This window comes from Populus trichocarpa, chromosome 6 (genome assembly GCF_000002775.5).
Source record: "Populus trichocarpa isolate Nisqually-1 chromosome 6, P.trichocarpa_v4.1, whole genome shotgun sequence".
NCBI lineage: Eukaryota > Viridiplantae > Streptophyta > Magnoliopsida > Malpighiales > Salicaceae > Populus > Populus trichocarpa.
This window is the reverse complement of record NC_037290.2, coordinates 10,532,037-10,549,146: the sequence shown is the minus strand read 5'-3', so window position 1 is coordinate 10,549,146 and position 17,110 is coordinate 10,532,037. Positions and strand designations below refer to the sequence as shown.

At 32.6% G+C, this 17,110-nt stretch overlaps 1 protein-coding gene across 1 annotated transcript; it reads right to left on the bottom strand.

Moving 5' to 3' along the window:
- Window positions 1-9,385: 9,385 nt before the first annotated feature.
- Window positions 9,386-14,563, bottom strand: LOC18100212 (MLO-like protein 3). The gene is made up of 15 exons (XM_006381412.3): window positions 14,362-14,563; window positions 14,223-14,280; window positions 13,855-14,138; window positions 13,656-13,772; window positions 13,483-13,543; window positions 12,124-12,212; window positions 11,920-11,994; window positions 11,681-11,775; window positions 11,502-11,551; window positions 11,354-11,394; window positions 10,947-11,120; window positions 10,779-10,814; window positions 10,566-10,633; window positions 10,207-10,267; window positions 9,386-10,023 (listed from the first exon to the last, which is right to left on the bottom strand). Exons 1-15 carry the CDS (start codon window positions 14,485-14,487, stop codon window positions 9,754-9,756), a joined length of 1,605 nt encoding a protein of 534 aa, XP_006381474.1. The 5' UTR covers window positions 14,488-14,563; the 3' UTR covers window positions 9,386-9,753.
- Window positions 14,564-17,110: the final 2,547 nt, after the last annotated feature.

The window sequence follows — 17,110 nt, the reverse complement described above, 5'->3', positions numbered from 1 at the left end:
TCTCAATGAGACTATTTGTTTTATTTTCTTTAAAGGTAATCATCTCTTAATAAGATTATTTATTTGATTATGAGTTTAGTAGCCTTTCAATGAGACTATGTCTGTTTTACTTGCTTTAAGATAGTCATCTCCTAATGAAACTATTTATTAGATTATTTTATTATAAAGGTAGTTGCCTCCTAATGAAACTATATTTGTTTTATTTTTAATTAAGGGTAGTCGTCTCCCAATGAGACTATTTATTTGATTATTTTATTATAAGAGTTGTTACCTCTCGATGGGACTATATTTGTTTTATTTGCTTTTACGGTAATCCCCTTCCAATAAGATTATTTATTTAATTATGAGGGTAATATCATCTTGATGAGACTATGTTTGTTTTACTTTCTTTGAGGATAGTCTCCTCCCAATAAGACCATTTATTTTTTTATTTGATTATAAAAGTAGTTGCCTCTCGATGAGACAATATTTACTTTAATGGTAGTCACCTTCTAATGAGACTATTTATTTGATTATGAGGGTAGTCGCCTCTCGATGAGACTATGCTTGCTTTATTTATTTGAGGGTAGTTGTTTCCCAATGAGACTATGTTTGCTTTATTTATTTGAGGGTAGTTGTCTCTCAATGAGACTATTAATTTGATTATTTGATTATGAAAGTAGTCGTCTCTCGATGAGATTATATTTGTTTTATTTGCTTTGAGGGTAGTCGCCCCCTAATGAGACTATTTATTTGATTATTTTCTTTAAAGGTAGTCACCTCTCAATATGACTATTTAGTTGATTATTTGATTATGAGTATAATCGCCTCTAGATGAGGCTATGTTTATTTTTATGTGAGGGTAGTTGCCTTTTGATAAGACTATGTTTGTCTTAATTGTGATGAGGGCAGTCACCTCTAGATAAAACTATGTTTAAGGGTAGTCACCTGTTAATAAGACTTGTTTTTATTTTCTAATTGTTTTGAGTGTAGTCGCCACTAAATGAGACTTGTTTTGGTTTCTATATTGTTTTGAAGGTGATCACCTCTCGATTGGACTTGTTTTAATTTTTAATTGTTTTGAGGATAGTTGCCCCTCGATGAGACTTGTTTTGCTTTTTATGTTGTTTTAAGGGTAATTGCCTCTCGATGAGGCTATTTTAGTTTGAAAAATTCTTTCCAAAGTTTTTTTTCTTTAAAAACTTTTATACAAAGTCAAAAGAAAATAAATTAACTTTGTGCAATAAGTATTGTAAAAATGAGGCAATTGTCATAACCTATTTTGACCCTAATTTTTCCATTCATTTTTAAAAAAATTAAAACTTGGCTTGGCCTAAAGAACCAGGCATGTGGTCCGGAGGGAGGCTCATATTTCGGGCCCATCTATTTATTTTTTTTGCTTTGTATAAGGGGTGAACAACCCTTCTTTTTTAAAAAATAAACAGAGAACTTGTTATTGCAGCCTTGGAGACCTCTATCTCTCACGTTTTTTTTTTTCCTTTTTTGTGCTTCATACCAAAAATCACACAACCTAGTTGCCGTGTGATTTTCCCACACCCTCCTCATAACATTGTCATGCGTGTTGTCTCAGTTGAATTTGTGTTGTGTATAAGTAATTTATTTAAAATAAAAATAATAATTTATTTACAATTATATTAATAATAAGCTAGAAATTAAAAATTAACACCAACCTCAAATTAGTCAAACCATGCATCAATATTCGGTATCCATATAGGATGTCTGGATACCTGACTCCATTGAAAAAATAAAATCTTCATCGATGATTTAAATGTCGATGATATTACTCGGGCGGCCTCAATGTTTGTGAACCTGAAAATAAATTAAATTAATGAAATATTGATTAGTTGTTCATAAACTATGTTATAATTAAAAAAAAAAACTAAAACCGAAACAAACTTACATTGAAAGGTCATCCTTCCAATGTGTCTCGTACTTGCGGGTGAATTGATTCTGCTGTGAAGGCACACCGCCTCTGCGTTGTGAAACCGCGCTGGAAGAGGCAGTATCGTGAGTCGCCGTAGGTGCCTCTTTTTGATCGGCACCTAAGGACATGTCATCCTCACTGCTAGAAGAACTAGCTGCGACCATATGTGAGCGACGAGCTGTTGATTTCGTTCTACGCATCTACACAATTTTATACGAATAATTACATAATTAAATTTGATTATAAAAAAAAATGGGCAGCACCTCCCCTATATTGGAGACTACCCAAAGTTTTCAAACCTGCAAATATTGACAATAGCCACAACTTGAGCAATAGTTGGCATCCATTTAAGAGCAGACTCAATCTACCCTTCCAATCATCTAATTTTTTTAGCAGACTCAAATATTGACAACATCACAATCACAATTTAAGAGCAGACTCAATCTACCCTTCCAAGCATCTAATTTCACATTCATTTTTCATAATTGGCTTTAAGTATACTACATTATATTAAAATCAACAATTATGAATAATTTATAAACAAGGTAAGTTTAATGTCAAGTTACAAACATAATAAAGACTAAAAGTTAATTTACATGTATTTTTAGTTTTACACTTCATTTACTTAACAAAAGATAGACAACAAGTTTTACATCACAAAAGAAAGTTTAAAATACACACACACACACACACATCACCATTACCTAAATTAAAAATACTAGCAATAAACTATTGCTCATGTCGTGTATGTAAAGAACCTATAATTAAGTTTATACATCATACAATTACAATTCAATAACCATATAATATAACACAAATTAATCACATGTCATCTTTCATTATCTTTATCATAAAATTAATGGAAATAATTAAACACATATCATGCAATAATAGAGTAAAATTGAGATAAAATAATTAAATTTATTCCTATATATTCAATTACTAATTACAAGGTAAATTCAACAATAACAATTAAAATTCAACAAAGTATTCAATTATTATGGCAATACAAACAATAAAATATATTCAACAAATTAAAAAAAAAACTATAGACTTTAGGAATGAAAAATGATTACCTTAATAATGTGTTTATTTCAAGACTTTATCTACATTATAAAAATACACCAAAACAAAAAACACAACAAAAATAACAATAACTAAAACAAAGAAAATATGAAAAAAATAAAATCATTAAATATATTAGATGGAAATACATACCTTTTAATTTGATGAAGATAGAACTAGAGATTACAAGCAACAATCAATCTTTTTGAAGCAAATAAGAGAAGAAAAATGAAAATGAGAGCTGTTAAACCAAGCAGATGAAAAAATGAACTGAAGGGGCAGTCGCTAGGATTTATAGCGCAATTTTCCCGACGGAATCCCCGACAGACATTTAAATAATATTAATTTTAATTATTCTGTAGGTGGTGTTTTGAAAATCAGTCGGTAAATTTTGAATTTCACACCAGAATTTTTAATTAGGCCCCGTTTGTTTGCTGGAAAGTAGTTTCCTTTTGGAAAGTGAATTCCGGGGAAAGTGAATTCCGGGAAAGTATTTTCCGATGTTTGGTAGTGTAATGGAAAATAAGTTGGAAAACACTTTCCAGTGTTTGGTTATGTCATGGAAAATAAGCTGGAAAATAACTTATTAATGTTTTATTTTTATCAAGTTTATTAAAATAATGAGGAACAAATCTTACAAATTAAAAAGTTGAATGAGAATGAAATTGAAAAAAAATATAATTTCATAAATTATCTCAAATAAAATATATAATAATCAAAATAATAGAGATCAAATCTAAAAAATTAAAAAAAAATAAAAGGTGAAGAAATTAAAATAATAATAATTAACATTTCATAAATTATTTCAAATAAAATAAGTAACAATCAAAAGAATGAGGATCAAATTTGATAGATAAAAAATTTCAATAAAAAAATGATAAGAAAAAAGCAAATATCAATTATAAAAATAAGAACCAAAATTAATATAAAAATTAAATTTTAAGAGATGGAATTGAAAAATAAATATTCAAAACAAATTATATATAGCAATCAAAAGTTTGAGGATCAAATTTGATATAATCAGCAAATAATGATATTTCTAAATTTTTCACAACTTCTGGAAAGTGTTTCCCGCCCAAATTTTCCAGGAAAACACTTTCCTGAAAACCAAGCCAAATTTTCCTTTGACTGGAAAGTGTTTTCCGTTGACCAACTTTTCTAATGGCAAACAAACACAGGAAAGTTTGGAAAGTGGTTTCCCGGAAACCACTTTCCGGAAAACAAACACAGCCAAAAGGGAAAACACTTTCCTGAAAATCAAACCAAATTTTTCTTTGACTGGAAAGTGTTTTCCGTTGACCGAAAAGTGTTTCTGTTGACTGGAAAGTGTTTTCCGTTGACCGGAAAGTGTTTTCCGTTGACCAACTTTCCTAATGGCAAACAAACACAGGAAAGTTTGGAAAGTGGTTTCCCGGAAAGTGAATTCCGGGAAACAAACATGGCCTTACCCTTCATATTTTTTACAGTTCGTCGGTAATTTCATCGGCAACGGCACGCGGTCAAAAATGCATTTAATACCCGCCCTTTGGAATTCGCACCATCCGTCGGTGAATTTATCGGTAATTGTGAACTGCCGATAAATGTCGATGGACTGTAATTCGTCCGCAAAGTCGTCGGTGATTGTGACATTTCCACCACTCTCTGTGAATGTCGACGGACGGAATCCATCCGCAACGTCATCGGTGATTGTGGCATTTCCAGTGAAGCTCTCTGTGAAATGCCAACGGACTATAATCTGTCCACAAAGTCGTCGGTGATTATGGCATTTCTAGTGAAGCTCTATGTGAAATGTCGATGGACTGTAATCCGTCCTCAAAGTTGTCGGTGATTGTGGCATTTCTAGTGAAGCTCTCTTTGAAATGCCAACGGACTGTAATCCTTCGGTATGGATGTCGGTGATCGTGTACTGTGCATGAAAGATTATGTTTGTATTGCCTATTTATCTTCCTGCAAACACTTAAATTACAAACTGCTCGTCACACAAAATAATAACAACAGTTAACACTTATAAAATAAATATTTCATGTTACAATATATCATCCATAATATATATTACATTAGAAAAAAATACTTTACACTTTCCTTTATTTTGATAGTTAGTCAAAATTTCTTCTTCGTCGTCGTTAATTGAATAGTCATCACATCCATTGCAATCTTCAATTTGGATATCATCAGCACCTAGGTTTGTGGCCTAGCGGTCCTGACAGGGAATTCTCTGCCTCTGCACCCTAGGTTCAAACCTTAGTGTGCACACCTATCACCCCCGCGGTGCCTTACCTGCCTACTGGGCTTGTAGGGTGTTCAGTGGGTCCGAGGATCAGTCGAGGTGCGCGAAGCTGGCCCGGACACCCCGGGTTATCAAAAAACAAATATGGATATCATCATCATCATCTTCATCGATATTTGTTTGTCCGCTAGAGCTCAAAACAACATTCAACTCCTCTGCGTCAACATCAACAAGACTATCATCGAAAACATGAAAATTTGATTTTTCTTCCAAGTCAATCGAAGGAGCAACTTGATAATGTTAAACCAACTTACTAACTTGAAAGACTTCATCTCGCACACTTGTGTCTTCGTTTTCATCCTGAACAACCTTGACACGACCCCTAGGTTTAGTTTTTAAAACGGATAACCAATCAACTCTTGATCGATCCTTTCTAAAGGAAGAGGTGTACGTGTAATAAACTTATTGACATTGCTTTGTGAAAACAAAGACATCATTTACGTTGCAGAGTCTAGCTTTTGAGTTGATTTCGATTAGACCATAGTGAGGATCAACTCTGATTCCTCTGTCAGTGGTGTCATAACAATAACATTTGAATAAAAACACTCTATTATGCTCGCTATGATATTGCAGTTTGATGACCTCTTCTAATCTACCATAGTAGTCAACTTCTAACTCACTACTAGTCGATCCCTTAACACAAACACCATTGTTGTATGTCTTTCTTCCATGCCCGTATTCTTCAGTATGGAACACATATCCATGACTTAGCAGCACTCATTCCCAGATAAACCTTGTATGTAATGTACAACAATAAACAGTAAACGAGAATTTTGTAATGACATACAATAACTTTGTAAGAGATAATGAGTTTGTGATAATACTTATATGTATTTTGAACCACGTGGCAAATTGTTCATCTTGTGATTGAAAGATTTGGGATTCGGTCAGTTGTGAGTTATTGAACAGTAAATATTGTCGATGTTGCCTGCAAGGTTGTTCCAAATTATATAAGTTTATGATATTACAATATATAAATAGTACATTCTTAACAAAGTTTAATTATTAGTACATATACTTACTCAATAAAAGGTTTCAGCTCATCACAGTTAAATAAAACATAATTGTGTGCTTGTCTCAACTTTATTTCCGACAAATATCTTCCCCTTACGGTATTTTTAGGTGTGGCTCATCTAGGATTGAAGAATATTGACAAGTTCTCATTAGAAGGCACTTCACCGCCATCATCATGTCGTGGAACGCGATTGATTCTCGTTCTCAAATGAGGTTTGAAATAGTACGAGATAAATGTTGAGATCTCCTTAATAATATAGGCCTCACATATCAAAGCATCAACATGCGCCTTGTTCTTAACCTTTTTCTTGAGATTGAACAAGTACCTGCATTAAATTAATCAAATATTTTCAATTAAAAAAAACAAAGAAAATACTTTTATAAATGAATTACATTGCAACTGTAATATCTAACCGTTCGAATGGATACATCCATCTATACTGGACCGGTCCTCCAACTTTTGCCTCGAGCGGTAAATGTATGGGGAGATGCTCCATTGAGTCAAAAATGATGGAGGGAATATCATCTCAAGTTTGCATAATGTCTCGACGATATTTGTTTCAAGCCTCTCAATGTGATTAACATTCAACTTGAATGCCTTGTTGTTTTTCATGCAGTATGGACATGCTAGTTTTCCATGCGTGCTCCAACCAGAAACCATTTCATAAGCTGTAAAATCATTGATAGTCCACATCAAAGCCGCCCTTATAACAAAATTTTGTTTCCTCGATATATCATAAGTCAAAGCTCTGGAGGACCACAATTGCATCAACTCATCAACTCATCAATCAACGGTCGAAGACAAACATCTATATTTTAGCCTGGCTTGCTCGGACCGGGTATGACAGTAGATAAAAACATGAACTTTGGCCTCATACACATCCCCGGTGGCAAGTTATAAACCGTGAGTATGACCGGCCAACAAGAATAAGGAGCAGCAAATGACCCGAATGGGTTGAATCCGTCTGTACACAACCTAAGACTCACGTTTCTTAATTTAGCTGAAAAGTGAGGATGCACACTGTTAAAGTGTTTCCATGCTTCGCCGTTAGAAGGATGCACCATCACTCCATCAACTGCATCATGTGATTGGTGCCATGTCATGTGCTCAGCAGTTCTTGGTGACATGAATAACCTCTGCAGTCTAGTTGTGATTGTGAAGTATCTAAGTTTTTATATGCCACGAGAGTCTTTCCCCTATCAGTTATGGGTTTGTAATGGGAATGCCCACATGTCATGCACTCAGTCAGCTCAACATTTTCAAGGTAGTATAACATGCAGAAGTTAGGACACATGTTAATTTTCTGGTATCCTAAACCGAGAGGTTTCATCATGGACTTTACAGCATAGAAGTTCTCTTTCAGCATGTTCCTTTCAGGTAAATTACTTTTCACCCATTTGATAATTTTATCATAACCGGCCTCACTCAACCCGTGATCTGACTTGATGGTGAACACTTGTGTTATAGCTGATAATTTACTGTGGTTCGTGCAGCCATCCCATAATGGTTCGTTAGAATCTTTCAACAGATCAAAAAACCTAGTTGCATCTGTATTAGGTTCTTCTTCTATGATTGGACATTAACTGACATTACCTTGATTCATTCTCAATGCATCCATAACCATATTCCTGTAAGGATTACTGTTGTCATTTGCAACTCCCTACACGTTGCTAGCACTAGAAGTTGACCCAACCACCCTTTCTCCCATTCTCTTATTACAAACAAATACTTCTCCGTGTGCATACCAACACAAGTAATCTCCATGAACCCTTTGTGTAGAAGATCCATCATTACAACATCTGGATGTAGATACTTTTTATTTTCACACTTCCTGTATGGACACCTAATACCGCCTTCAGTAAAATTTCTGGGAATAGATGTTGTGAAATTAATAAAACCCTGAACCCCGTTACAATAATTCATCCTCCGCAATCCTTGGGGTGAATCTCGATACATCCATGAATGATCATCCATGACTTCTATCGAAGCTCTATAAAATTACGATGACAACATGTATTAATTAACTATGTTAAGTAAATAAATTTGCAAAAATATTGGTTTACCTCGAGATTATCCAACAAGTTAATTACAGCTTCTCATAAATATTCATTATCAATTATCAACGTCCATACAAATTTATACATAAAAATTTATGAAAATTACAATTCCGCAATAGCATTGATAAAAATTAAAATGAACCTGTTACACAAGCTATTAATTATTTCACCACAACACATGTAATTCGGTAATTTAACAAAGTTTCAACAATTTACAAACAAATACAATTTTACAAAATCTAAAACAAACCATAACAAGTACAAAATTATACATTCATACTACAAGTTTGTTTGAGAAATAACAATAAACATGTACATACACTAACAAAATACATATACTAAAAAAACAATAAAATTGACTTTTAAAATTAACATTTAAATGTTAAGATTAAAAATGATAGATTTACTTACAGAAAATGATAAAATCCACAATAAATTAGAGCACGGATGCTATGACCACAAAACTTAAAGAAATATGACTTGTGTTGAGAAGAGGGAGATTTTTTTGGAGGGGTGGTTATTTGCAGTTTAAGAGGGGAGAGTTGGGATGGGGAAGAAGAAGGAGAAATAGGAGAGGAGAGGGTCGGCATAGTGGTGATATATTAACTTTTGCCGAGGGAATCACCGACGGACTCATTCTGACGGTGAGTCCATCGGTAATTCTGACGGTGAATTGGTTACATCACTGTACGGATATTCGGGTTTGAATCCCTCGGTGATTCCGTCGGTAAAATCAGCCGCAAAAATTTCCACGTTAGCGAACAACTTTTTTTTTTATTTTGAATATTCCGTCTGTAATTCCATTGGTATATACTGACTGTGATATTTCAATTCGTTGATACATACCGATTGAATTACAGATGGAATAGTATCTGTCGGTAATTATCACCGCAATTTACCGACAGAATTAGTCCGTCGGTAATTCCATTGGTATTAAGCGAAATTCTGGTAGTGAATCTCTTTTATTATTAATATTAATATTAATAATAATAACTAACATAATTATAAGATAATTAGTTAAATTGCATACTAAATGATAAGATAAATTACTGCTATATAACATATAATAATAAAAATATTTAATAGTTGGCAATTTGAAGACACTATAACTGTAGTATCTTCAAATAAGCATAACAAGCTAACATGCCAAATAATTCCTCAAAACACTTACAGTCGAATTATTTCTGGGTTATGATAACCCATACCAGTGTTGATGATCATATATATATATATATATATATATATATATATATATACACAATCTTTCTACGTTTCCAGTGAGTTGTGTGTGTATATATATATATGAATTTTCTCCTTCAACATGCATGGTTTTTGAATATGATGATCAATACGGCCTTCGTTGTTTGCATCATTTCTAGCATGATTTCCCGGGATGATGCCCAGATTAATGGATGAGCCGGCTTCGTTTTTCATTATCTTTTGCAGCAATCTGTTGTTCGTTGGATGACAGAGTGAGTTCATGTAATATTGGTGGTCTTGGCGATCTGATGGGACTGTACATTTTGATGCTCCGATCAGTAGACAAAGCAGAACGCGGAGACCGTAAAGAATATTGATCTTGCGTCTTCCTTCTTTCCCTCGCTTCAGCATGCCGTTGCTTTATAATATTAGCCACTTGCTCTTCTAGTACCTTACTCTTGAATTGAGACCCCATCTAGCAACATATATACATACAAAATCCATCATCATCATCATCATCATCATCATCATATATATATATATGTGATGAAATTCATTTTAGGGGAAAAGAACAAAAACAAGGGTTGTTAAATAGAGCTAGCAGGATACAAGTTGGTAGAACAAATTTGGAATCGTTAATTATATGGAATTAAGTTACCTGTGTGACAAGTGCATAGAGCGGAAGGGTAATGTAGCTGCATATGACTTGAACTGTGATCCTGAGTTGAGCAAAATGATGATATTTAGAACTTGTTTGTGTTTTGGTTTTAAAAATGTTTTAAAAAATTAATTTTTTATTTTTAGATCATCTTAATGTGTTAATATAAAATATAAATTTAAAAAAATAAAAAAATATTTCTAATTTAAATAATAAAATAAATAAATTGTTTGAGCCATTTTTTAATCAAATATTTCTAATTTAAATAATTTCTTATAAATTATTGATAAAAATAATTATAAATTATAAATGAAAATGAAAAATCACTTCTTATAAATTATGTCAAAAGAGAATCTTACGCTAACACGACCCTTGCGACAATAAATGAAGTGTTCTCATGGTAACATGATTCAAGCCCGAATTGTATCTGGAAAAAAGATCAAACGTAGGAAAATGTCATAGACTTTCTAGAAAAAAATGTTATACGCTCTCTCTCTCTCAACTAAATAAATAAATTACATCACAAGAAGGAGAGTTGAAAAAAGATACGAGAGAGAGGTTAAAACACTTACTGCAACCCAAATGAAGAAGGCAAACTCAAATGCATTCTACAGGTTGATCAGTAACAAGTGTTAGCACCATGCATGTCCAAAAGCATCGATACGAACTACTTAATTAGTTTCTTATTGTATTTCCCTTTTGATCTAGCTAGCTAGTTTATAGAGAGGAGGAATAATTACCACAAACAGAACAAAATGGATAAGAACAAGAACAAATCTTGGTTGACCGAACCAAAAGAGATTATCATTTGGATGAACAAGAGGGGTTCCTCTGCTCACACAGTTTTGATCATCGATTCGGAAAGCCATTTTTGCAACAATCACCTCAAGTTTGGCTCCCAGGACCAGCACAATCTACAATATCAGTAAGTCGGCTGCTGTAAAACTTGATATATATATATATATATATATATATATATAGAAGAATTACAAGACAAGGTTTTCGTTAAATTTTGAAGAGGAAAAGGTGTACGTTAAACTCATATTTTCCCTTTCAGAGCACAGATATGGCTACCGATGATTACAACATATACCTTTTCCGTTGTAATAAAATCAATAACAATGCTTGAATAAACTTAGTTAATTACCACGAGTGGAACATAGGAAATCCAGTGGTATACATTCCAACCTGAACATCCCAGAAAACAAATATAGCACGTGAAGAAATATATAATTGCAAAGAAAATGAAGCATAAATAAGGTGGATACAGAAGATGAACGGCAAACCGTATTTACCACGTACGTCCAGCAGCAAGAAAATTGCCACCAAAAACCACATAAAAGGACTGCCAGAAAGAGGCATATATAAATACATAGATCTGTATATGTTTAATGAGATCTATATATATATATGGAATGAAAAAGAAAAAGAAAAATAGTTAACCATGAGGATAGTTGTTAGCTTGTGAGAATACCTGATGCTAACAATGACCTTGAAATCGTCGTCTAAGGATCGCTGTATGTATTCTTGGAAATTGAAATGGTTGACGTTCCTGGTTGACAAGTGTGCCTTAAAAGTGCACACATCACCATACATCAGTGAGCATGGAGAAGACAGGTTTGATCATCTCATGTATACTTATGATGACACACACGCACCAGTTATATAAAGTTTAATGCAGGAAGATTAATGGAGTATTTGGAAGATCATTACCGAGATAAAACCATGTCTCAAGGTGAGATAATCAACTTTTGCTACCGAATGAAAAAACTGTCTGAAGAAACATATCTGTTCATCCAAATGCAGTCATTAATTAGAGAACTTGTAATCCAATTATCTCTAATACTTAACTTCTTCTCATGCCGCCGCCATCATCATCATCATCATCATCATACGAATAACAAAAAGTAAACTCACCATCCATAGAAGAGCTGACATGTTTGTCCAAGTCTCTATATGCCGTCTTCCGAATGTTGTTTGTCTTGTGAGTCTAAATCGATTTGGATCTAATCAATAAACAGGACCGCTAAATTAATCTCTTGAAGTATTCAAAGCGGCATTTATCTGTTGTGAATTCGGATGGTTGATACTACATTTACTCTCTAACAGTGTTTGTATTTATTATTATTATTAGCAACAGCAGCAGCAAATTAAAAGTTTTAAACATGGTCATCACCATAAAATAAAAAGTATTTACCTAAAAAGAAAATCTTTTGAATATTTTAATTATTGCATAACATGGTCATCACTTTTATGATCATATTTCATTAACTAGCTGGTTCACAATAATACAAGTGGTTTGGGTTTTGGAATTCCGGTTAACTCGTTTAGGTTTAGGTTTGATATTGTGATAGTTTCTGTAATTATAATTTAAAAATTTTAAAAATATATTTTTAGTTTTAGTTAGTTTGATAAAATATATATTTAGTTATAGTTGAAATTAACTTTAAATTAAAAGACAGTTTAAAAATGTTTAATAAAATATTTAATTAAAATTACGTATGAAAATGATTTTGAAAAGCAGGTGGAAGATACTTTTCTTAAAATAGAGTTTTCACATCATTTATTTTTCATAGGTCCCATGTTTTAAAAACACTAATTAACACTTCACCGAACATAAATTGTTTTGTGGTTTTTTTAAAACTCAACCGCTGCGTATAGCGAAACACACTTGAAAACTTGTTGGTGATAATAAATGAAACCAGCATCCATCAACATACAGGTACAGCCATCTTTTCTCTTTCATGTTGACACATCGTATCAATAAATATCATCCAAGTGGCAATTCATGCATTTAAGGTCATCGCGTTTCTTTTCTTCAACGGCTTAAAAAATCCGCAAAGTTTGCACCACAACTTGAACCAGTCTTGGTCAAGCATGGCCTAAAAGGTCTTTCTCAAGTCTACTGATCATGTATATGGACTGCAGCTCGTGAAACGAAAGAACTGCCATTGATATGTTCCCAAATCAAGAATCAATAACGTAAACTAATAGCCTTTCTTTAATCTATTATGATGATCATGTCGATTTTTCATCTTCTCAGTCGTTTAAATCTCATGGTGGTGGTGATTCTGATGTATTTAATTCCGTGAGTATACAAAGAACCAATCACTTGCAGTCTTTTTCTTCTAAAAAACTGGCAAGGAGAGAGGGTTTTAGAATGCAGAAGGAGAATAAATTAACTTCTCCGATTTCTAATTTCACTCCACTTCTCATTACGTACGCATGATATTATGAAAAAAGAAAAAAGAGTTCTTATGCATGATGACCACATACCATTTGCAACTTGGTATTCAATTGTCCGACTTTCTTTCTCCCAAGCTTCCCACCGCCTCATCTATGATAATAATGTTACAAAAACATTAATTTTGTATCGTAAGCAAGAAGAACATTAGATTCATTCTAAAAAAAACACGTTAAACCTGATGTGAAGAGAGCGTTTTAAGTACCTTGGTCCAGCCCAGAGCCATGGTTAGAACACTATATACAATTTGCATAACTGCTAGCACAAAAATGAATATGTGAAGCTGATGGATCCCTTTTTCTGATATTAAAGAAACCTTTCCCTGAAATTATTGATCATAATTAGATTGTATGAATAGAACTAACCAAATATATGAGAAGAAAGAAGAAATTGCAGAGCCATACTTTTGAACTGCAAGGATCATCAGAAATATTTACACCGTCATCTGCTAACAAACTCCTATGCCCCCATAAAATATTCTTACCACGCAGACCATTCTCTGAAGACAAACTCCCAACAAAACTACCGGCAAAGTTTCCATAATTTTGTACTGCAGTGAGTTTGGATATTGCAACCTCTTTACGACAAGGAAGCATGGAGTTCGCAAGATTGGCTGGTATGCAGATTTTAGAAATTGGTTTTTGGGTCGCCGCCAGCATCAATGACATGAATCCTAACAACATCAACTCTGTAAAAAACACCTCCAAATGGTTAGTTAATGAAGTGGATGCACAACATACACAATTAATAAGGAGCTATATATGTTTTACACCTGATTTGAGCTTGTCCGCTGCCTCGCCCAAAGCAGTTCTTCGACTTCTGTTAAGCCACTGTATCACCCTTTTATGTTAGCTAGCTTGATACATATTTACCTGGGAAAAATAATTACATTCTTGGGAATATGTACTTACGTTTGTGAGGAGATGAAAAATGTGCTCCAGGACAATTGAAACGGATATGATAACAAAACAAACTGTGGCGAGTGCCCATGATGGTGTGTGTTCAAGCGTGCGAATTGAAGTATCTTCTGTAGCCATGATCTGTTCTTCAAGATTCTACTTTGTTAATATTCTAAGGTTGATGGAGAACACTATAAATTATCGGGAGATTGCCAAGACTTTTGCAGCCGCGAATGCCTGATGTCGATACCTTTACAGTAATTTAGTTTTTAATCCCTGCATTTTTAACGAAGTAATAACTTAGTCCCTCTAATTTGGGAAACAATAGATTTAGTCCCTTTGCCGTCATTGACTGTTAAATCTTCAAAATATCAGTTAATTTTTAATAAAAATATCAGAACGACCCTTTGTATACAAAAATCCAATTTTCCAACAGTTCTAAATTTTCCTACCATTAAAGCGGAAAAAAGAAGAAGAAGAAATACTATTAACCTCTGTAAAATTGCAGCAAGGGAAGAACAGAAAAACAAACAACAGCTGACCATCTTTCCACGATCATCTTCAATTCTCCAGTTCCAAGGAAATTGGAATCCTTGCTAAAAACAGCCAGCTGAAACTTTCTAAAGAAATTCTTCTTCTACAGTGAGTTCAAGAACAATAATTAACCGAGAACTAAAAAAAAAAAAATCCAACCATAAAGCAAAGCATTATGCTCTTCAGACAAGTTACAGTCTAACACTATTCATTAACGAGGCTTAATTAAGTCCTTTCCTTCATCTTCTTAGATTCCTTTCTTTTGTTTTGTTCACACTTTAGCGTATAGTTCAAGTGGATCAATCTAGAGTTGCTACTTAGAAAAAACTATTATTGTTATGATATCAAAGGATGAATCAGAACGAAGATGATATCATATCATATATATAAATATATGATAAATTTAATTATTTGAATTAATATATATAGGGGCTATTTTTTATTTTAAATATATATATAAATATATGATACTATATTCTTATATACAAAAATTAAATAACATTTGCTATTCTTTGACTTTAAAACTCTTTATTTTATTTTATGCTGGGAAAGAAAAAACATAAACAACTTTTTTTAATTCAATTATCCTTATTCTCTTCTTTTTCTAAGCCCTAATACAAATGGTAAAAAATAAAAATAAAAATAAATAGCAAAGGGAAAAGGTTGAAGCATAGCCACAAAAATTAATTCATCTTTCATCAAAACAAGGCAATTGGTGACTCAAACTTAAAATTTATTTTTATTTTATTTTGGGATGTTTGTTAAGAATTTGATGAGTTTTTTTTTTTTTCTAATTCTACCTTTTTCGCTTTTTTTTCCCCAAATTTGCTAGTTTTACCAATTGTTTTTTGAATTCTTGTTATTGGTGAATTTTTTTTTCTAATTAATTTGATATATTTTATGGGTTTGTTTCTATTATGCTTGAATTTTTTTTATGTTTTGTTTTTAGTAGATCCATCAAAATTACCAATTTTTTTCTCACATGTACCTTACTATCACCGAGTCCAATAAACAATTAGACACATCTTTCTAGTCATATTGAGTTCTTTGAAGAGCACATACCCAACTTTGATTCAATGTAAGTTTTTCTTTTTTAGGCTAATAATTCTATTTTTATGTCAAATTTGCTTTTATATATTAGTTTTTTTTTAATATGTTAATTTTGCTTTATATGTCAGTATGGTTTACATGTAAAAATTTAGTTTTGGTTCTAATTATTGCTTTAGCACATCATCATTTGTATTCATTTTTAGAACAGGAAATAATAAAAATTTATGATGTTTTGATTTTAGGTTGAACCATGAACAAAATAAGAAGAATTGATTCTTTTTTTTAGAAAAAAAAAAGAAAAATATTGATAACTCATAACTTAGTGAACCAACTTCAATGTGTAATGTTGAAGTTATGGTTGAGCAGCCCCAATGTGCTTCAATTTATGGAGAACTTGCATTGATTAGTGAGCAGCCTCCTACTAAAATCGACATTGCTCATTTAATTAGAGATCCAAGCAATCATTCTCAAATTTGAAAATACCTAGTTAATCAATAAGATGAAATTCGAAGGGCATCTATTAATTTAGGGCCATATCAACCTTTGATATCTGAATATATGCTGATTGGTGAAAAATATCCTCATTGATTTTAGCCTCATTGATTCAAAAGTTATCCATGACTTGAATATTCAAAGAAAAATATTGCATTTTGTTTCCCTTACTATCTATTTCCAAGTAAGCCATCTAGAAAGCTAGGATCAGACAAGTAAGCCATCTAGAAAGCTAGGATCAGACACATTTATTGGTAAAGGATTCAGTTGTTGGAAGAAAGTTAATAATGAGGAACAATGTGTTTTTTTGACTCATATGAGAAAATATCCAAATTGAGCTCATAGATTTGCTACCAGGTACTTGAAAAATTTAAAAAGTCAGTTATATCATATTGAGAAGGTAGTTAAGAGGCAAACTAATCAAGAAATTCTAAATGATCAATTACATATTAAAGCTTCAATAGATATTGTTGGTTGGCTCACATTTCAAGTATGTGCTTTTAAATGGTATGATAAACGTCCAGAATAAAAAAAAACCGAGGAAATTTTCTTGAAATGGTAGAACTTTTAGCATCATACAATGAACAAGTAGGTGTTTTTGTTTTGGATAATCCTCCACAAAATGCTAAATACACCTCACATCAAATTAAAAAAGAAATTTTGCATGTCTTTGCTAGAAATGTTC